The sequence below is a fragment of the Phaethon aethereus genome (assembly GCF_964289735.1).
Source record: "Phaethon aethereus genome assembly, chromosome: 2".
NCBI lineage: Eukaryota > Metazoa > Chordata > Aves > Phaethontiformes > Phaethontidae > Phaethon > Phaethon aethereus.
The window spans coordinates 135,868,428-135,889,808 of record NC_138582.1 but is presented as its reverse complement, the minus strand read 5'-3'; the positions used below and the strand labels follow the sequence as shown (position 1 = coordinate 135,889,808).

Below are 21,381 nucleotides of genomic sequence, written 5' to 3'. Positions count from 1 at the left end.
CAGTTGTTGCCCAGCATGTGGGCAGAGACACATGGTTAAGTAGCGACGGGTCCATCAAATGCAGTGAGCTGTTGCAGTAACACTTGCACATCAGGCTGGGGCAAGAGTTAATTTGGATTTCTGGAAATAAACATTCCTAATTTAAAAACAAATTAAGTACAAAAATTGATCATAGTGCAAAACCAGTATAAAAATGCCTGCGAGGTAAATGGTGTGGCTCTAAACAGGTCTCTCAGAAATCCCAGGGAAAGCTGAAAGCAAAGGGAGTGAGTCATAAGCACATGAGCTGAAAGAAGCTGAAGACAAAATCATGCATCTCTGCTTAATTCCATCACATGATGAGTCCTGGGGCCCTTCATTTAACCGGAGAGCAGAGCCGCGGAGAAACTTCATTCTCACTTCTCAGTGGGGACAGGAGGAGTTACCGTGCGCAGGCACCGGGCGCTCTCTGCTCCTCCGCACACGCTGAGCCGACGCAGGGTCTCCGGCACCATGAGCGGCGTTCGCCGCCGCATCGGATTCCTGCTCCTGGCCGAAGCGGTGCTGTGTGCTGCCGCCACACGTGAGTGCTTCCTTCACCCCATCCTCTCTCCCTGCCTCCGCGGGTTCGACGTCCACAGCCGGCGTGGTAAAAACGGCTGTCCCTCGCACGTGCAGCGGCTGCTGGAGCTGTGCTTGGGAACCGGTAGGCGACAGCGAGCTCTACCGCAGGGCTGCCTAGCTCTGGGTCGAAACGTCACCTGAGATGGTGGAATATGCCGAGAGCTGTTCAGTTACCTATTTCCTGCGCTCCACAGATACACAGAGATGACCGGAGCTAAGCCTTGGCTCATTTCAACAAACTTCTAACAATATTTCCCCAGCTCAAGCGTGGCTACGAAGGCAGGTGTGGCACGGACTTCTCCTAGTTTGCCCAGCTCAGCCACAGCTGGGAGAGGCCAGGTCAGAGGCAGTGTCCCCTGCCGGGACACCCAGACCTGTGGATCCCCAACCTCAGGGAGCCCAGTCGAGGAACTGGATCCTCAGGCCACAGTGGGCAGGCACTGGGCTGGCCCTCTGCTTCCTCCTGGGCTCCCAGCTTGACTCCCATCTCAGGTCGACTCCCTGAGCTTAGGTCTGCGAACCCAGAAATGGGATTTTAGGCTCAAATTCCAGAATCTACAGTAAGGAAATTGAAGACCTTAAAAGCTGAGGTCCAGCTGAGCATTCATCTAGCATTCTACCTGTCTCCAACGGGAAACAGTAATGAATGTATAACCGGGCAAGTGTACACTGGTATTTACTCAGGACACTTTCCCAGCCTCTGATGATTTATAGCACCAGAACTGCCTCTGTCAAATGCAGAATCATTGTGTTTAACAGATTTTATTGGATTTTTCTTCCATCCATTCATGCACTTGGGTTTTGATTGCAACCCGTGTAAATTTTTGGCAAACACAACATCCTGCCAGAAAGAAATTTCACACCTTATCTGTACCTTACATGAAGAAATACCTTTTCACAGCTTAACTGTGCCTTACATGAAGAAATATCTTTTATGTGCTTAGAACCTGTAACCTGCTGGTTTCATTTGATTCTTCTTAACTTTTGTACTTTCAGAAATAGCGATAAATTGCTTCTTCCTCCGCGCTCTTCGTGATTCTGTTTTCACATTCTTCTCTGTCACCTCTTCTCCAGGCTCAAGACACAGTCTTTTTAGCTGTTCCTCATATGGAAACAATTCTATGCCTTTGTAGCATCCTCGCCATCTTTCTCTGTATTTTTTTCAGTTCTCTCATATTCTGCTTGAGCTGCAGAGAACAGAGTAGCAATACAGTATTCAAGACATGAACACACAAGGAATTATACAATGCTGTAATGACATTTTCATCTTGGTTCTCTATCTAGCCTTTTCCTAGTTTTTCAGTTACTAATGAGCACTACATTCAAAATTGTAAAGCTCTGAGATCTCATTTCTGAGCGGCAATAGCTATTTTAGAGCCCCTCATTCTGTAAGTAAAGTTACATCTAACTATGCTGAATTTAATACAGTTTTATTCTTGAGTCATTGAGTCTCATACAGCCCTCTCCTCTACTACTTTAAAATGCTGTCTTCAGCAGATTAAAGAATTTTACCATTTACCTGTTTGCATTTTAAATTATTCCAACAATTGAGAAAACTGGTCACTTATTTGTAACTTTTGGTTCATATAACCTAACCAATTATTTATTCATATGAAATCCTTCATTCTTATCCCACGGTAACTTGGTTCCTTTATGTGCCTTTAGCGAGGGACCTCACCAAATGCTGTCTGAACTCAAGCAGACTATAACAAGCAGGTCAGCCTTGTTCCCATGCTCTCTGGCTCCCTCAGCGAAACTCGAATATATTCATGAGGAATGCGCTCCTTTTACGGCGTATCATACTAATCCACTGTATCAGCTAATTCTGTTTGTCACTGCTGTTTCTACCAGCTTCTCCAATTTGAGCCTCAAACTTTTTGTAATCCTCTAAATCTTCCCTGGAAGTGTTTTTAAAAACTGTCATCACATTTGCCAACTTTTGTTTCTCAGCCACTGAAGCAGTTTTAAGCAAGATGTTACTTGCTATGGTTAATAGCTCATTTATTTCACTCTTGAATAGCTTCCAGACTTTTTGAGCCACCCAATCTAGAGAACGTCTTCATTCTGTTGATTTGTTCTATAATTATTTTTTTGTGCCAACACTTCACTTTGAGAGAGATTCTCAATCACTGTAAAGGAAAATTCTAGCACAGAAACCTCTTATGCTCCTCCTTTGTGAATGAAAATGTAGGCTAATGTATTTGACTTTAGTCCTTTATCTTCCCTGAATGCTTCTTTTATATCTACATCATCTTTTGGCCCCAGAGACTTTCTGGCAAGCTTTCCACTAGTTTTGTATTAGAAAAAAAGATTAATTAGTAGTTTTTATGTTTTTTCAAGTCATTCCTCAAATTCTTTTTTGTCCTGCTTTATTATGTTTCTACATGTAACTTCAGAGAGTTTACATTGTTTTCTGTCATCTTAGCTTGGCCATAACATCAGCCTTTTTACTTCTAATGCACTTTCATCGTCTTTAGTTGGGTCATCTTTTTATTGCTGCTGTTCTAACAGAGGCTTTCAGTCTCTCTTTCATGGTTAACACACTATCACAGGAAATGCTGAACTTCTTGTCTTTGCTACATTTTTCACCAAAATGAGAAAGAAGAAAGTCAATCAGAGTATTAGATTTTTTTCTTATGATCACCTCACCAAAACTATTACAGTAATAATTTCCTTGGAGTGTAATATTACTCTGTCTATTTTGAACTGAATTGCTCTAATTTTGGTCATGACCAACATCTGTTCTTGAGTGTTTTTCATTGTTAAAGAAGAAATACATTAAAGCTTTTTGTTCCTTTAAATTCAGCAACTGAAAATCTTCAGTTCCATGTGTTAGAGAAACCAGTGCTGAAGTCTTTGCTCATCTGAAAAAATGTCTTTGTCTTGTCCTGAAGCTTGTGAAATGTTTTATATCCGATTGAAATAAACAAAGCACATCAGGGAGGCACAGAAATGCCTAAGGAGCTTGTGATTTAAAAGAAGTGACCACAGTTACTACCAAAGCTGGACAAGAAAATGATTTCTGAATTCAAGGATTGTTATTGAAAATTCAAATTTAAAGGCATTTATAAAATTAAAAGTGCTCCATCTCTTTTCGATTAATTGAGCATTTGGGAAAAAAACAATGATTGAAATGTTTTGATCTGACAAAATCAAAACATTTTTATTCATTTAATAATTTTTAGATAAAATCAAAGAGAATGGGAAAAAGAAATTGGGAAAAATCCCTAGCCACTTTCATAAAACTTTCAAAACATTAATTTAGTGGCATAAAATGTAATTGAACTTGATAAGCCTTTGTGAAATACTTTTATAATTGCTAGTCTGTTTTTCTCCTAAGAAAAGTTTCTGAAGGACAACATTACCCAACTCTTCTTCTGACCAAGACTGAAAACAATACAGCATGTGATACAAGCCATTAAGTAAATACCAGTCATGATATTATGCTTTGCTCACAGCCAAATATATTAAATCTGCAGGAAAGACTTGATTCAAGTGATTTAAGTGAGACTGTGGGGAGTTCCTATAGGGCAAAAGACCATGGGAGAATATGCCTCTGAGTGCAAAATCTGTTCTTTTCCTCGAACCTTTCAGTCCTCAAGACTCAAGAGACTGGGGAGAGAGCTACCAGCATCAGTTCAGAGTGGCCACTGAGATGGGACTGGCCAAGGGATGTTCTTCCTGCCCAGCAGCCATCTCACTGGGCAATAAAACACCAGGAGAAAGTAGCTCCTGCCTCTTCTTCAGTGCTGTTTCTCTGGTTCTCCCTTGCAGTAAAATTAGGAGTCACATGCCTGTAAAGACCGCGCTTAGACTGGCTACACCTGCTCTGTGCCTTTTCCAAAACTCGGAAGAATTCCAACACAGCCAGTTACGTTACAGCACTCAGGGCCATTCCTGCCCTTCTTACAGGTCTCTGCATTTTCCTTAAAATCATCCAGCTCTTTGTTGCACTTGGGTATAAATCTCAAAAGCATTCAGCATCAGCTACCTTTAAAATAAAGCCATGAAAAGCAGAAGACATCCTAACTCCCTTGATGTTGTGACATGCCCAGCAGTTACCTGATTAACATGACAGAGTTGTTGAAAGCCCCCAGGCTTTAATGGAACTCTGCCTATGGGCCTACTTACAAACATACTTTTATAGCATCCTACAATGGTTGACGTGTTCCTACAGGTTACTCGGGTATTTATTTTGCTTTTCATTATGTGTACTTTGTGACAGAAGGAGAGATCCTAGAAGGCCTGGAAAAAGTTTGAGCCCATCATTTGTAGTAATATGAGAAGAAAGAGGTTATTAAAATTATTCAATATCTGAGCCATTTTAAAGTAATAGGCATGAAGCTAATATGTTTTTGTTGTTATATTATAAACACATTGAATTTACTATTCAGCTCTAAATTTCCTTTTCTGGAAGTACCAGCTTCTGTTACAATTGGTTCCACCCCTCTCACCCAAACCACCAGACAACTCACCAAAGAAGCTTCACTGGGTCAAAATTAATTCCTGGCACAACTTCCACTACTGCACAACTCAGACACAGAGTGAATTTATCCTGTTAGCCTTTTACTCATAGGCTTATTACCAGGCAAGCACAAAGCAGTCAGCAATAGAGCAACCTCTGCACAACTAGCCTGATTGTTGCAAAGTTATGTCCATTCATACAGGCAATTACTCTGATATGGTCAAAATGTTGTAAAACTTATTATTCTTTCTCTGGAAAGCTTGCAATAGTGCAAGTAGAAAAATAACAGTCTGTCAGTGGTGGAATTGTCTTTATGTCGGTTATAGCCGATGTGTTTATAGCTGCGATGATAAAATTCCATAACTTTCTACTGGTGAAGAGTTTTCTAGTCAGCACAAGAATATAGTCATAATAAGAAGGCCATTCAGCACAAGAACAATGTCTTTATAGGGTGGTAGGGAAAATGCTATTACATTGCATGTTCGTTTTTCTCTCCAGGGTTTCAAGATGTGCTGAGCCATGGAAGAACTTCTCCTGTTACATCCCACAAGAAGCTACAAGGCTGGTCTAGTGATCAAAATAAATGGAACGAAAAGCTTTATCCTTTCTGGGAAGAAGGAGATCCCAGATGGAAGGACTGCTGGAAAGGTGATTGCACATATGCATTTCAAAGACACTGAGAAAACTGGTCAGAAAATCCACCTCACTGAAGAGTGCAGTGCTAGAGTGCTTTTTCATAAGTGCAATATCCACCACTGCTGCAAGGAATGGCAAACTAGAGACGGTTGGCTTTGATACCATTCCCAGTATCTTGTCTGAGGAAGCAGAACACTGAGTTATTACAGTAAATGCTTTCCCATGACTCATAGTCTCAGACATTAATAGTTATTAAGAAGTACTGATGACCAGGGCTCTAGGACGATCTATTATTTGAAATGTGCCCAAGAGGACAGGTAGCTTCAGCTGCTACCTCAGTAGGGCATTGTGGGCTTCAGTTTGACAACTTCAGTGAAGACCCTGTTTATTATCACCTGGTCCGAGCCGAGGTCTAAAGGCTGTATCCCTGGGGAGAAACAAAAATATTCAACTTTGGAATATATTGACCCCCACGGGTAAAAAAACATATCCTTAGGTCTAAGAAGCAAATGAATGACAGACCAGTAAGTGATGTGGGGGGATATGATAAGTCCCTCTGATTGTTCTTAGTTGGGGTTTTGATAAGAGTGTAAGTGACGTATTGCCAGCGAAGACTTACCTCAGCCTTTGCTGGCAATCTCTCTTCCCACACCTCTCGAGTGGATGGACTGCAAGACGGGGACGGGAGGCGCACAGTCCCTCCCACTGTAAGAGAAGATCAGGTTTGTGACCACCTGAGGAAACTGAACATGCACAAGTCTATGAGACCTGACGAGATCCATCCTAAAGTACTAAGGGAATTGGCTGATGTAGTTGCAAAGCCACTCTCCATATCTGCAAAGTCATGGCAGTCAGGTGAAGTCCCTGGTGACTGGAAAAAGGGAAACAATGCACCCATTTTAAAAAAGGTAGCAAGGAGGACCCTGGGAACTACCAGTCTCTCAGCCTCACCTCCGTGCCTGGGAAGATCATGGAACAGATCCTCCTAGAAGCTGTGCTAAGGCACATGGAGGGCAGGGAGGTGATTCGAGACAGGCAGCATGGCTTCACCAAGGGCAAGCCCTGCCTGACCAACCTAGTGGCTTTCTATGATGGAGTGACAAGGGAAGAGCTACCGATGTTGTCTATCTGGATTTCTCTAAGGCCTTTGACACGGTCCCCCACAACAGCCTTCTCTCTAAATTGGAGAGAGATGGATTTGATGGGTGGATGAGGAATTGGTTGGATGGTCATATCTAGAGAGTAGTGGCCAACAGCTTAATGCTCAGATGGAGATCGGTGACAAGTGGTGTCCCTCAGGGGTCTGTATTGGGACTAGCACTGTTTAATATCTTCATCAATGACATAGACAGTGAGATCAAGTGCACCATCAGCAAGTTTGCAGATGACACCAAGCTGAGTGGTGCAGCTGACATGCCTGAGGGACGGGATGCCATCCAGAGGGACCTGGACAAGCTTGAGGAATGGGCCCATGTGAACCTCATGAGGTTCAACAAGGCCAAGTGCAGGGTCCTGTGCCTGGGTCGGGGCAACCCCTGGTATCAATACAGGTTGGGGGGGATGAAGGAATTGAGAGCAGTCCTGCCAAGAAGGACTTGGGGGTACTGGTAGATGAAAAGCTGGACATGAACCGGCAATGTCCGCTCGCAGTCCAGAAGGCCAACCGTATCCTGGGCTGCATCCAAAGCAGCGCGGCCAGCAGGTCGAGGGAGGTGATTCTGCCCCTCTACTCCGCTCTGTTTAGACCCCACCTGGAGTACTGTGTCCAGCTCTGGAGCCCTCAGCACAGGAAAGACATGGACCTGTTGGAGAGGGTCCAGAGGAGGGCCACAAAAATAATCAGAGTGATGGAACACCTCTCCTATGAAGAAAGGCTGAGAGAGTTGGGGTTGTTCAGCCTGGAGAAGAGAAGGCTCCACGGACACCTTATTGCAGCCTGCCAGTACTTACAGGGGGCTGACAAGAAAGATGGGGACAGACTTTTTAGCAGTTTTGTGATAGGACAAGGGGCAACAGTTTTAAGTAAATGAGGGTAGATTTTGACTAGATATAAGGAAGAAATTTTTGACAATGAGGGTGGTGAAACACTGGCACAGGTTGCCCAGAGAGGTGGTAGATGCCCCATCCCTGGAAACATTCAAGGTCAGACTGGATGGGGCTCTGAGCAATCTGATCTAGTTGAAGATGTCCCTGCTCATTGCAGGGGGGTTGGACTAGGTGACCTTTAAAGGTCTCTTCCAACGCTAACTAGTCTATGACTCTATGACTTAGGAGCACAAAACCCCTTGGAAACAGAGGAATCAATAAAGCAATTCTAATGTAAATAGTGCAGAGTTGAAGGTAGCTGCTGCTCTGATGCATCCTTTACTGCAGTGAAGACCAATTTTCTTTTCTGCAGGTGGAAGAGTGACAGCCAAATTGGATACTGATAGCCCAGCACTGGTAGGATCCAATGTGACCTTTGTTGTGACTCTCCAGTTTCCCAAGTGCCAGAAAGAAGATAATGATGGCAACATAATATATGAGAGAAACTGTACTCAGGGTAGGTAATGGCAATCTGCCTGCACTATACACACGTCTGACTATGGTGCTGGTGTGAAAATGTCATTTATTTTTTAAAACATCAGAGGAGCAACAGCCATGTTGCTTTTAACTGATAACTACACTCGTGTCTAACCTGTGCCACACCAGTTTCTTTCCTCAGAAGATCACTGTGGTATTTTTACTGTTCTGCACCCACTATATATAATGACCAGGTAATTTAAGATTTTCGTTCACTACAAAATTGTCTTCTCAAAACAGTGATGTTAATTTGGCTTCCTAACAAAATTGTTACTGCTTTTCATTTCAGTCACAAGGTTGCACAGTCACACTGTTTTCTTCCAAATTTCTAAAGCTGACAATTCATAAAATTGAGATTTTTTCAATTAGAAATTGTAGAACCTATCTTGAAAAACCCCCAAGAAAGAGTAAATCTCATACTCCCACATTTTAAGAATTAAAAACAAACAAGAAAATAAATAATTTAAAAATCAAGAATCTTTTCATCAGAGAATCATCTTTTTTCATCTTGTTTACTGTTACACGGAGCAAAAACCCCATCATCACTCCAATGTTTGAAGCGGCGCGACTGAGAGTGAAACAGGCTGTTGTACCTTTCCTCCTCTGAATTCATAAATGTTCAAGAATTTTTTTTACTGATCAATTTTCATTTCAAGGCATATCAGCAAATTTTTTGTCAGCCTGAGTTCTACTTTTTGGCTGTCTAATGTTTTCTTAACTGATGATATCCATTCTCTACTTAATACCCGTTATGCTGTTTGAGGAAAGAAACTCTCTTTTTATTATTCAAAAGGAACTGAAATGCATGTCTAAGTTATTTAAAAGTGCCATAGAAAACTTTTCTGAAAAAAACAGTCACTTCCTCACAGTGCTTCCACGGCTGCTATTTCTACTTAAAATTTTAGATTCTCCTTGCCAAAGGTTCAGGTAGCCCCACTAACTCCAGTGAAACAGTAGCACCCTGTGTGGTCAACAGCAAGTTTTGGACAAGCAATTTTAAATTGTGTCTGGCCCATGAGAGAGTAAAATTTTTTTAAGCTGGGTCCAAGCAGGTCAGTTAGATGATTTGTTGACCGCTCACTGCCACTTCAGATTCTTAAATTTAAGAGCGATCATCATGCTGTATATCTTCAGATCAGTTTGACAGTGCAGCACTCTGGGGAGGTGAAAACTGCCACTGACTGTGTGGTACCAATGTGGTCACAGATGCTGATAAATAAAATAATGCCAAGCCAGAACAATTTGTGTTTACATTAAAAAACAAACAAAGCACAATGCCAATCTAAAAATACCCCACTTAACCTGTTAAGTGCAATAACTGCTGTAACCTGGGGTGTCTGCCTCCTGTTTCCTGACTTTCTGCACATTTCTCAGTTGACTGGGAACATCTCCTATTTCTACACTTAGATCCTCCAGCTTCCCAGGATCAGCAAGTCTATGTCTACAACTGGACTGAATGGATCGACAGCTGTGGTTGGGAAAACTGCACAAGCAACTACAGCCATAATGTATTCCCAGATGGGAGACCTTTCCCTCATTATCCTGGCTGGAGGAGAAGGAACTTTGTCTACGTGTTTCACACATTTGGTTAGTACTGCAACACATCCCTTGGTTTGGCTGAGGCTGCAGAGCTCATATTCACTCTCTACACTAGCTCATTTGTCGAGTATGTTTTATTAAAAGTACTTTGAAAAGGATTCCATGCTCTTGAGTGGATATTCTGAATTCATTCCCTGCTTTCCAGAGAGGCCGTCAGCTGCTCGGTCTGGAAATCATGGATTACCAGGAGATTCTCTTTAACTACCCCTGGAAAAAAATTAATTTCCTTTCAGTAGTACTCAAGTTCCTTTGCTAGGAAAACAGAGGGTCCAAGCAGGTCAGTCAGATGATTTGTTGACTGCTCACTGCCACTCCAGATTCTTAAATTTAAGAGAAACCACAGCGCTGTGTATCTTCAGGTCAGTTTGATGGTGCAGCACTTCTTGCCTCTGGGGAGGTGAAAACTGCCACTGACTGCGGTACTGATGTGGTCACAGATGCTGGTTTTCAGTGTTTCTAGCTCCTGAGTATGTAATGGTTGGGCTATTGCTGACATTGGCTACGTACTAAATCTTAGTGTCCTAAGTTAGCTTGGTTAAATCGGAATTACCATCAGTATCAGCATGAGTAATAATCATGTCACACATTTTACATAGAGGTGATACTATTTACCTACCTCAATCAGCTGTTACAAAGACAAATAAGCAAATGTATACAAAGGGCTGTAGGGTATGAAGCAAGAGGTATATCTTCTACACTGAAAGCGTACAAACACAAGATCACTTAAAATGCCTAAGAGGCAACACCATCTACTACATAATCCTAATGACAATGTAATGTAATTGCTTTGGAAAGATGTAGGTGCCTTGGCAAATTTTTCTTAGATTAGTGAAATTTGGGACAGTTTTCTGGCACCTTCGAAAAACCACAGAAACATTGTAAAAGTAGTCAGTCCTCCAAAAGCACCTGCCAGATAACTGAAAGACAATTCTAAACTATTCATTTTGATTTAGACAATCAAAAATTCAGAGATATTTCTTCTCTTAAAACAACTTTTAGCTAGGTTGAAGGGGAAAACGTAAGTTCATGTTCTGTTTCAGGTCAGTACTACCAAACAACTGGTCGATCTTCAGCAATGTTTTCAGTCAACACGGCAAATATCACTCTTGGCAAACACACAATGGCGGTATCCGTTTACAGGAGAGGGCACTCGGCATACGTTCCAATCGCAAGAGCAAGTGCCATTTATGTTGTAACAGGTGAGCATTCTGGAATAAACTGCAATAAAATACTGGCGTGGTTGGTTGCTTAGGTATTGAAAGAATTCAGCACAAGCATTATCTGGCACAAAAAGAAGACACTGGCCTGAGAAAGGCTTTTAATATGAATGTGGAGTCTCTGGTAAATTGTCTTGAATAGTGTAATTTACCTTTGTATCTAGCTCAGTTGTGACACCTCTACTTTGTAATGAAAAATGATTTACGAGAGGAAATGCAAACTTCCACAGATGCCTGTGATTCCTCCTTTGTTCCCATACTTTTCTGGGTAACTGTTTCCTACTGACATTCACTCCTGAGACCAGTAAATTGAATTGAAGTGGAAACCTACTTAATGATATTAATAGACACTAATAATATAATAATAGATGATATTAAGATATTAATGTCTCACATTCTGACTGTTGCTGTTCAGGGACTTTGGAGCTGTTTGTTGTTTGCAGCTATGTATGCATGCTTTATTTATTTACTTCTTTTTTTTCCCCACTCCAGACAAAATTCCAATATCTGTGAGTATGTTCCAAAAACATGACCGCAATATCTCAGACTCCATTTTTATCAAAGACTCACCGATCACGTTTGATGTGAAGATCCATGATCCCAGCTATTATCTTAATAATTCTGCCATCTCCTACAAGTGGAACTTCGGAGATGGAAGTGGCTTGTTTGTAGCCAGCAGTTCCTCTACCTCTCACACCTATACTCTGCAAGGAAACTTCACTCTGAATTTAACTGTCCAAGCCATTATACCTGTACCTTGCAGGCCAGTTACACCCACTGCACCACTGCCCACCTCAGCAGGTAAGAGTTTATTGAACAGCAGTGATATTAGGAGCTACGCTAAAACTCTAAATTCTGACATTTTAAGTTCCATCTTTAGAAGTTTTACTGTCATCAATGAAAGAGCTGCAAGGCTCTGCAAACCCTCTATAAATTGGTTTAGAGACAGAATCAATAAGCGTAAACTCTTCTATGATTCTATGGTAGGCATCACTTACACATTTAACACATTACACATCCAGTTCTACCACCACAGTGACAGCATACGGAGGTCTTCAGGTAGAACATGCAGTACATATACATTTGTTTTTATACCCTCTACCACACCAGGTCAAGTGGTAGCCTTGCCTACTCAGGGTCATCTTCTGAGGTAAGATGTAAATTTTAAGTGAGAAAGAGGTATTTCAGAACACTTTTATAGCCAGTTCCTTTCTGGTTTTCACTAACTTCCACCCAAAATTAAATGAGATTGGATTGAACTAGAAGAAACTTACTCATGTTCCAAAATATGGGATTTCCACATGGCATTAACCCAGAATGGCTTTTCCACTTTAAATTTAATGCACTATCATATTTCAGAATAACTTTAATTATATTCAGCATTGGTTTATCATCTCAGAGGGTTTTAAGGTTTGCAAAAGGCCTGTAGTTTCAGCCTGGGTACTTAAAATAGTATTACTATTAAATGTAAATGTGGCTATATTTTTCAAATTTCAGAATTTTAATATGTGCTTTTAACAAAAATGTGGAGTAAGAATGAAAAATGAAAGATGTTATTTTCATCACTTCCCCTCTTCATTTTTCCACTCACTATATTGTAGAGCAGTGGGAAAAGACCTGCTTTTAAAGAGAGCATTTTAAACCTTTTATTGGCCTTGGGATTTCTTCTGTAATTGATTTGGGAATTTTAAAGAAGTGTTTAATTATATGAAACCTTGCAGTCTCAGTTTTATTTCACAGAGATGGGTGTCTAGCAAGGTAGCTTTTAGAGTGAGGCTACCCAGGCCATACCAGGGTTCTATAGCTGGGCATATGTGTTTTCTTTAAGGCTCATTACCATGATCCCAAACAGATACATATTTGACTGCACTGCTGCACACCAAAGCCACTAATGACCTATGGAATGAATACAGTTGAAACCTACGGCCATGTTCAGAATACCTCTAAGTAGGACTTGTTCTAAAGCTGCGTATCTATTCTTTCCCTCAACAGTAATGACCGGAGCATCTTCTGATTTAGACTCTTCTACCACTGCCGAGTCAATGGAAGATAATCCTGATGGAGGTTGCCATATTTACAGAAATGGATACTACAGAACTGGTATCTCTGTTGTAGGTAAGGACGTGGGCCAACACCTGAAGAGAGGAATAGGATTAATAATGTACAACAATGTACGATAGAGTTAATGTTTATTTAGGCTTCCTTTTATAAAATATGTAAGGCCCACGATAGGATCCTTCTCTTGGACCTAGCTGACATTTTTAAAGATTAATATAGAGTCAGCTAAGTGGCTGACTTTGGTTTCTTTACATGTTCAGCCAGGACCTAGCAGCAGAGGTTATGGCCCCTTGGTTTCAGACAGGTGAGGCGGGGGCTTGGTCTGGATGCCTGCTGATGGCTGCCCTCAACCTACATGTGGTGTTTCCAGGCACTTGGGCTGGAAAATGGCTGCTGGGTATGTGCACTGTATCACTACTTTCTATAATCATCAGCTTCTGAACCTGCCACACCTGAAGCATACTGGCCTGGGGGGCTCACATAAGGTTGAATTGACCTTGGCATGCACAGAAGTCATGGGTAGTGGGACAGGGAAGTGATTTAGTAAAATAAATAAGTAAATAATAATAATGGAAAACTAAACCAGAGCATAAAGGAGCAGCCTCACAGGGAAAGCACTGGAAAATTTCTCAGCTTTCAAACCCTTCAAGAGGAGTGCTAAGGGAGGGAGAAGGTTATAGAAAACAAGACCTGAACTGAGCACCAGCCAAACACTTGAGGTTCTGTACACACAGACTTCAGAGCTTGTCATGTGTCCTACCACTAACATCTGTTTCCTCTCCCAGAGGGAATCCTTGAGGTAAACATTATTCAGATGACAACTATCCAGATGACCGAAAGTCAAGCTGAAAACTCACTGGTTGACTTTGTTGTTACCTGCCAAGGGAGGTAAGTGTGTGAATGAAACTGTCAGTCTTCCCTCTTTAAAAATAATTAGCTGCTGGAACACTGTCTGCACTTAGATACAGCTGCATGAACTAAAATTGGGAACTGCAGTGTTTCTATTTCTTCACTGGAACTAAAGATAATGCAAGTCTCATCTGTAAACTATGGCAACAGAAGTTACTGCCAGGCTCTTAGGGTTCAAAACAAATGTCAAGCCTCAGTAAAAATAAGAGAACTAGATAGTAGGGAGAAACAATTGTGTATTTTCCTTGCCAAGACAAGATTCCAGCATTTACTGTAAAATGGGAAGCCGTCTACTGAAACTGGAAGGAAACCTTTTCTTTTTGGCCATGATTTTTTGACACTCAGCGTAGATGGGTGTGTCTAAGCAATTTCTTGGATAGGAAAACATTGCACTAATATTCCTAGCTCCTAGAAGGGGATTAGAGTTGAGAGGACTGAGAAGTACAAGAATTGTCTTGGTAATGCAACTGGAAAACAATTAACCTCTCTTAAGTTAGTGTTTCCTTTTCCAGCACATGATACTACATATAAGAACCTGTATTCCTTTCTTATGATGTGTATTAAAGGTAACGGACTTTATAAGCTGATTTGAGGCAGGTAATTCTGTGATCACCATATAATGTTAAATCATAGAACCATAGAATGGTTCAGGTTGGAAGGGACCTTCAAAGGTCACCTAGTCCAACCTCCCTGCAGTGAGCAGGGACATCTTCAACTAGATCAGGTTGCTCAGAGCCCCATCCAACCTGACCTCAAATGCTTCCAAAGATGGCGCATCTACCACCTCTCTGGGCAACCTGTGCCAGTGTCTCACCACCCTCATTGTCAAAAGTTTCTTCCTTATGTCTAGTCTAAATCTGCCCTCTTTTAGTTTAAAACCGTTACCCCTTGTCCTATTGCAACAGGCCCTGCTAAAAAGTCTGTCCACATCTTTCTTATAAGACCCCTTTGAATACTGGAAGGCTGCAATAAGGTCTTCCTGAAGCCCTCTCTTCTCCAGGCTGAACAACCCCAACTCCCTCAGCCTGTCCTCATAGGAGAGGTGTTCCATCCCTCTGATCATTTTGGTGGCACTCCTCTGGACCCTCTCCAACAGGCCCATGTCTTTCCTGCACTGAGGGCTCCAGAGCTAGATGTCAGTACTCCAGGTGGGATCTGGTGAGATCTGAGAGCGGAGTAGAGGGGCAGAATCCCCTCACCTGGCCTGCCGGCCACGCTGCTTTGGATGCAGCCCAGGACACAGCTGGCCTTCTGGGCTGCAAGCGCGCATTGCCGGCTTATGTCCAGCTTTTCATCCACCAGTACCCCCAAGTCCTTCTTGGCAGGACTGCTCTCAATCCCTTCATCCCCCCCAACCTGCATTGATACCGGGGGTTGCCCCAACCCAGGTGCAGGACCCTGCACTTGGCCTTGTTGAACCTCATGAGGTTCACATGGGCCCATTCCTCAAGCTTGTCCAGGTCCCTCTGGATGGCATCCCGTCCCTCAGGCATGTCAGCTGCACCACTCAGCTTGGTGTCATCTGCAAACTTGCTGATGGTGCACTTGATCTCACTGTTTATGTCATTGATGAAGATATTAAACAGTGCTAGTCCCAATATGGATCGCTGAGGGACAATGACATGTAAGACAAGCAGATAATTTTATAGATTGCATATATGCATTTTATACAAAATCCACATGTACATATATATAAAATGTATAGGTATGTATAAAATATATATATATAGTGCATTAATAAAACACTTCTAAATCGCTATAGTGCCACTGATTTCAGTAAATAGGCATCAGCATAAAACTGGGGCATCAGTGCAATGTAACTATGAACTGGGCTAACAGGACTCCATAGATGCAATGTGTTCTCTCTTCCCATCCCAGTCTCCCCACAGATGTCTGCACAGTAGTTTCTGACCCCACGTGCCAGGTGTCCAAGAGTGTGGTATGCGACCCCATCATCGTCACTGATGAATGCTTACTCACCATCAGGAGAGCTTTTGAGGAACCTGGAACATACTGCATAAACATCACCTTGGGGGATGACACAAGTCAAGCCCTTGCCAGCGCGCTGATTTCCGTAAATGGAGGTGAGTCCACACAGAGCAGATGTGGTTCGTCTGTGAATAGCTTCTCCCTGTGGTCATTTCCCTGCAGGGGGGAAGAGCACAGGAATTTATACGGGGTTTTTATTATGCCTGGAGGCCTCAGCTGAGACTGCACCAGCTTGTGTGAGAGTCCATGCAAAGATAAAGAGATGATTCTTTCCCTACGGGAATTTTAGATGTTAGAACCTGGTTTGATTTATGTTTACGATCCAATGAGTAGAGTAATTATAAAAACCTTTCAGTATCACAGAATGTGAACAGTTCTTAAGCCATAATGTATTTTTCCACAGAATAACTCTGTTGGGCAGAAAAGCAGGTGGGGGACATGCCAGCCAGCCTACTCCACACATGGAGAAATAGGAGAAACAGAGAGGAATTCAGCTCTCTTGAGACAGAATCAAAGTCTGCAGCTGAGCTGGCTGCCCCGGGCCCTCTTTGTAGCCCATTGACCTTGACCAGATTTCTACTTCTACATGAGGATAAGCTGAATCAGGTTCTGGAAAGATCCATGTAACATTCATTGACTACAGAGTCTGCCCAGGGTGACTATTTCAGAACAGGAGGCTTACATTTGGTTGGATGAGTATCAATGTGTCTTGCTCACGGTTATCCAAGCAGTCTTTGACAGAACCAGGTATTATTCTCAGCCTCAGTCAGAAGTCTAAATGACCATGCTGTCTCTCTGCTCCCACTCCATTGCCCTCCTGACCTCCCACTACAATGCCCTAGTGACTCTTCTGAACTCTTTAATTACTATCAGACAAGCAACTGACCCTTCGCGGTCATTGTATTTTTGTACACAGTATTTTTGGCTGGTTTTATTTAATCTAGGTATAAATTTAGCTGTACCAAAATCAGTTCATGATGACTAAGGCACAATGCCTGACCTGTAAGTGCATTCTGACTCCTAAAGATGAAAATAAGCATGCAATAGGATTTTTCAAAACTGTATTCACAGAGGCTAACTTTAGCCCAACAAAGCTGGTCTTCCTAGGTTTCCTCCAGAGGGCAAAGCTAAATTGTACTTTGGGGCTTCCACTATAATCAAAGCAGAATTAGGATCTAAGAGAAGTTACTGCTTTGAGTCACCTTCTGGAGGAGCCCATCTAACGTTTGCAAACATTTCTCATGTGCCACAATTTTCCACTCATTTCAAGAGAAGGAAAGTATTTATGAATTTCTGAAAAACCCGTAATTTGGTGCCTGAGTATTCGGTGCCTAAACATCTGGCCCTTGAAATTTGGTAGGACTGTGCCTGGGTTATGTAGGCATTGCACAAAACATCCGCTCTTAACTTGCTTAAATTGCTGTTGAATGGGTTGCAGTCCTATGATTGAGACCTATCCATGTAGGTCTGTGTTGCTTTGCAAACTAGTCCAAGGAACTTATTCATAAAATACGGTAAATCCTTCCAGTCTCAGCAAAAATATTGTGTAAAGTAGGAATGAGGTCAAGCCTTCAAAAAAAATTGTATCAACAAACTGAGAAATATATGAGGCACATGTACCAAGAAAATGCACAGGTAAACCCTGATTTGATATCTTGATTTTCATAGATAGTGGTTATAAACTAATAACTGGGAAGGTAAGCCAACACACACCTCTACGTTACTTCATTGTATAAACACTGTTGTTAATATGAGAACCAAGAATGTGTCTCACAGTCAGTAAATTCAATAAAGTTTATAAGTCAATAAAGCCTGTGGACTGGAAAATTAAGATATTTAACACAAATTTAAAAATACTTATAATGATTTGGCTTCTTCCAGCAGATACAATGGAATTAGGAGTAGATGTGAGGGAAATGGTTGATGGCAAACCAGAAGGTATAGTTCAATGACAGGCAGAGCCAAAAGTTAAGTTCCCAGAATGAGCACATAAAAAAAGCAGAGCCCTCAGCTCTTGGATAAGGCAAACAAGCCTAAGTTCATCAAGCTCTCAGCCCCACGCTGCCATTTTAGCATATGGGACTGCAACAAGCAATAACATTTAAGAAACTCCTTTTTTATCCTCTTCCCCCTGTGCCATCATCCCTAAGAGAAAGCTGAAGCTCATTCTAACATTAGAGCTTATAAAGAGACCGCATCTCTCATACTCACACTGTAAACGTTTCCCTGGCATAGCAATTGGCAAGGACAAAATTAGCCTCACCTCGTGGGGTGCCAGCAAGACCTTCCGTTCCCTTCCATGCCGGAAGGGCACCCATGTGTCTCAGGAGCATGGCTTGTCTAAGAAAACTGGCAAAGCCCAACTCATGTTCTGGTGGAACTGAGAATTAAACCCATTAGGACATGAAAGCTCCACCTCCAGCCAAAGTCATTGACCTCCAATGCTTAGCATTTTAGAAGTATTAAGTGTACTTCAATCTGTACAGCAATCAAGTAAAATTGATGTTTTCTTTAGAAATTTATCTCAATGTAAAAACAAAGCTAACCTTTAATCAAACTACTTTCTGAACTCTAGGATCATCACCAGGAACAACAGAAGGTGTCTTCATCTTCCTTGGTTTGTTGGCAGTGTTTGCTGCCATTGGGGCTTTTGTCCTTTACAAGTAAGTTGCTAGTTTCTAGGATTAAAAACAGTTCAAGGAACTGTCAAAAATATTAGTTTAAATTAACAAAACCAACAACTTAAATTTGCATCATCTATATTTTTGTTTCTTTTTTATTGTTGTTCACAAATATTCTGGCAACTATTCAAGAAAATGAGATTACTGGCTTAAGCCACAAAACCATCAGAAAATATGCAAAAGTTAAAGACTTTCATAGAAAATTATATTCTGTGCTCACAAGCACAATAGTAATACTAGAAGGCCTGGAAACTGCGCATAAGCAGTAAGCGAACCCAAACTTCATGATGTGATTTATATGTGCAGTAAAACCTAACAAACAGAAATTAATTTAGCTCTAAAACTCTTACAAGAAGTGTTTGCAAATGATTGACAGATCAAGAATTAATCATCAAAATTCTTCATTAAATAATTGACAAATAAAGTCTTGGGGAAAAAGGTCCTGGGCATGCAGAAAATAGTTAACAGAAGCACATGTTACTGCATTATTAGCTTGGATGTTTCTCATGAAACTTTAAGACTGCACCAAGACTCCTGAAGTCAAGAATATGCTCACCCTTCACAGTCAGCGGTGAGAAAGAAACACCTCCACAGAGCAACAGTACTCCAGTAAGCAACGGAGCCTTCTCATTAACCAGGCCTTAGTCACCACTACTGACCTATGGCTGTTAACCATTAGATGGGATTGAAGAGGGAAAGGGGAGGGAGAATATATGTTATGAATACGTGATTCATTCTCTTATTCACTGGTCACATGCTAAATGTAGACTTTCATTTAAATGTCTTTCAGCAACTAACTGTGCACATTCCTTGCAGGAGATATAAGCAATACAAGCCTATCGAGAGAAGCGCAGGACAAGCAGAGAACCAGGAGGGACTAACTGCTTACTTCAGCAATTTCAAAGCAATTTTCTTCCCTAGTAGCACTGAGAGAAACCCTCTGCTGAAAAGCAAACCAGGCATTGTTTAAACCTTTAGTCTAACACTATTGGATTACGTACAGGACTCATATCTGAACTGTACTTTGATGGGGTTTTCTTGTTGTTATGAAAAAACAGTGGTAAGGGGAAAGCACATATAGATGGGATGGTAACTTCTGGGGGCTTGGTGCAATTAGAAATATTAAAATAGTCCTTTGTAGAAAACAATGAGGTAGTTTTGAGCAACTGCTGTTCTTGTTTGTGATCTAGGATACACTCTTCTGAATAACTAACACCCCACTCTCCCTTATCTGTGTTTCCTTACTTCTAGGTTAACTACTTGCAAAACTAATCAGGTCCATAATCTGGGGGGGAGGTTAATTTAAAGAAAAAAAACAAAAAAACCTTTGTAAATATTTAGTCTTAAATAGACAGTCCAGTATAGCTGGACTTAGCAGGATTCATTATCAACATTCATGTTGATAACTGCCTTAGCAGGATTCATGCCTTTGCGAGAAAGACAGACAGAGGAGGCAGGCACGTGTTATGTCTGTGGAATGAAACGTGCCATGGCTTATTCCCAGGCATTGGCACTGAACCGCTGACAGTGTTACCCTGTTCCGGAGGTCCTAGCACAGTCTTGCCCCAGGCAGGCTAGCTCCCCACCAAGCAAACCCCAGATTCTGGGAACCACCAGAGGCAGTTTGGCAGCAGCCACCCTGTTTTGCACGGTTCAATAGCATGACTCATTACATGCCAGTTGCCCTCAGGGCCAGAAAACAAGGCTGGACACATTTACTTTCCTACTGGACATGGCTACCAGTGCATGAGTCTCACTAGAAACTAGACCACAGACACCTGAGCAACAAGATAAGGCCCATCTGCTTGGCTCTCCCTGTTGAAACTTTTACTCCAAGTCCCATGTAAAATTCTTAGAGGCAATTGCTGATGCTGTCTTTGTCTCCTTTGTTCCCGTTGGTCTTGAGACACTGGACTGGCACCAACTGCTTCCCAGAGGGCAGATACATGCTCCATGTACAAGGGTCAGCAGAACGACAGTTCTGTCAGGAAGGGGTAGCATTCAACTCCCTTCTCCCCTTCTCTTTTCATTCCTCTCTCTCCTGCTGTAAAGATATATTAATTTCTTCTTCTCCTCCATCCCTCTGCCTTTGACTACTTAAATAAATGAAAACCCCAATATAAATAAAGCACTATGCTCCAGTTTCTGCTTTTGCATGATGCAGGTTAGAAAGTGTAAACATCTGCAAAATCAACGTGCCTTCACTTGTTCACTCTAGCTGCAAGTCTGTGTTAAGAAAACTCATGTTGAGGGCTTTCGCAAGTGATCTGGTCATTCTAGCCATACATGCTCATCATCCTGCATCATGGCATTTCACAGTGTCAGACCAGAAGCAAACTGCTGAAGGCAGGATTACTGGATGATGAGAAAAGGAAAGCATCTTATTTGTAGAAGGGAAAAGCTTTCTAAAAAGGTTCACTGAGATGAGAAAACAGACCAAAAATGCTTTAAATAGTTCTCTTTCCATAAGAGCCTTACTGCTAATATTAAAGGTTATAATCAAAATGAAATTAACTTTCAATGGAGGACTGGGCAAATGATCTTACACAATACTTTTCTAAACACTGTATTCTTTGAAGATCCGTATTTCAGTATAATTAGCTTATTTCCTGTGTCTTGGAACATCTCTGATACATATTGTTCTCAGTTCCTGAGGTGATAT

At 41.7% G+C, this 21,381-nt stretch overlaps 1 protein-coding gene across 1 annotated transcript; it reads left to right on the top strand.

Moving 5' to 3' along the window:
• Positions 1 to 430: 430 nt before the first annotated feature.
• Positions 431 to 19,689, top strand: GPNMB (glycoprotein nmb; the record flags this gene model as incomplete). The annotated part of the gene is made up of 11 exons (XM_082014922.1): positions 431 to 562; positions 5,567 to 5,716; positions 8,103 to 8,246; positions 9,674 to 9,853; positions 10,906 to 11,064; positions 11,575 to 11,883; positions 13,075 to 13,197; positions 13,926 to 14,028; positions 15,928 to 16,133; positions 18,614 to 18,701; positions 19,536 to 19,689. The coding sequence occupies exons 1-11, from the start codon at positions 493 to 495 to the stop codon at positions 19,687 to 19,689; spliced, it is 1,686 nt and encodes a 561-aa protein (XP_081871048.1). The 5' UTR covers positions 431 to 492.
• Positions 19,690 to 21,381: the final 1,692 nt, after the last annotated feature.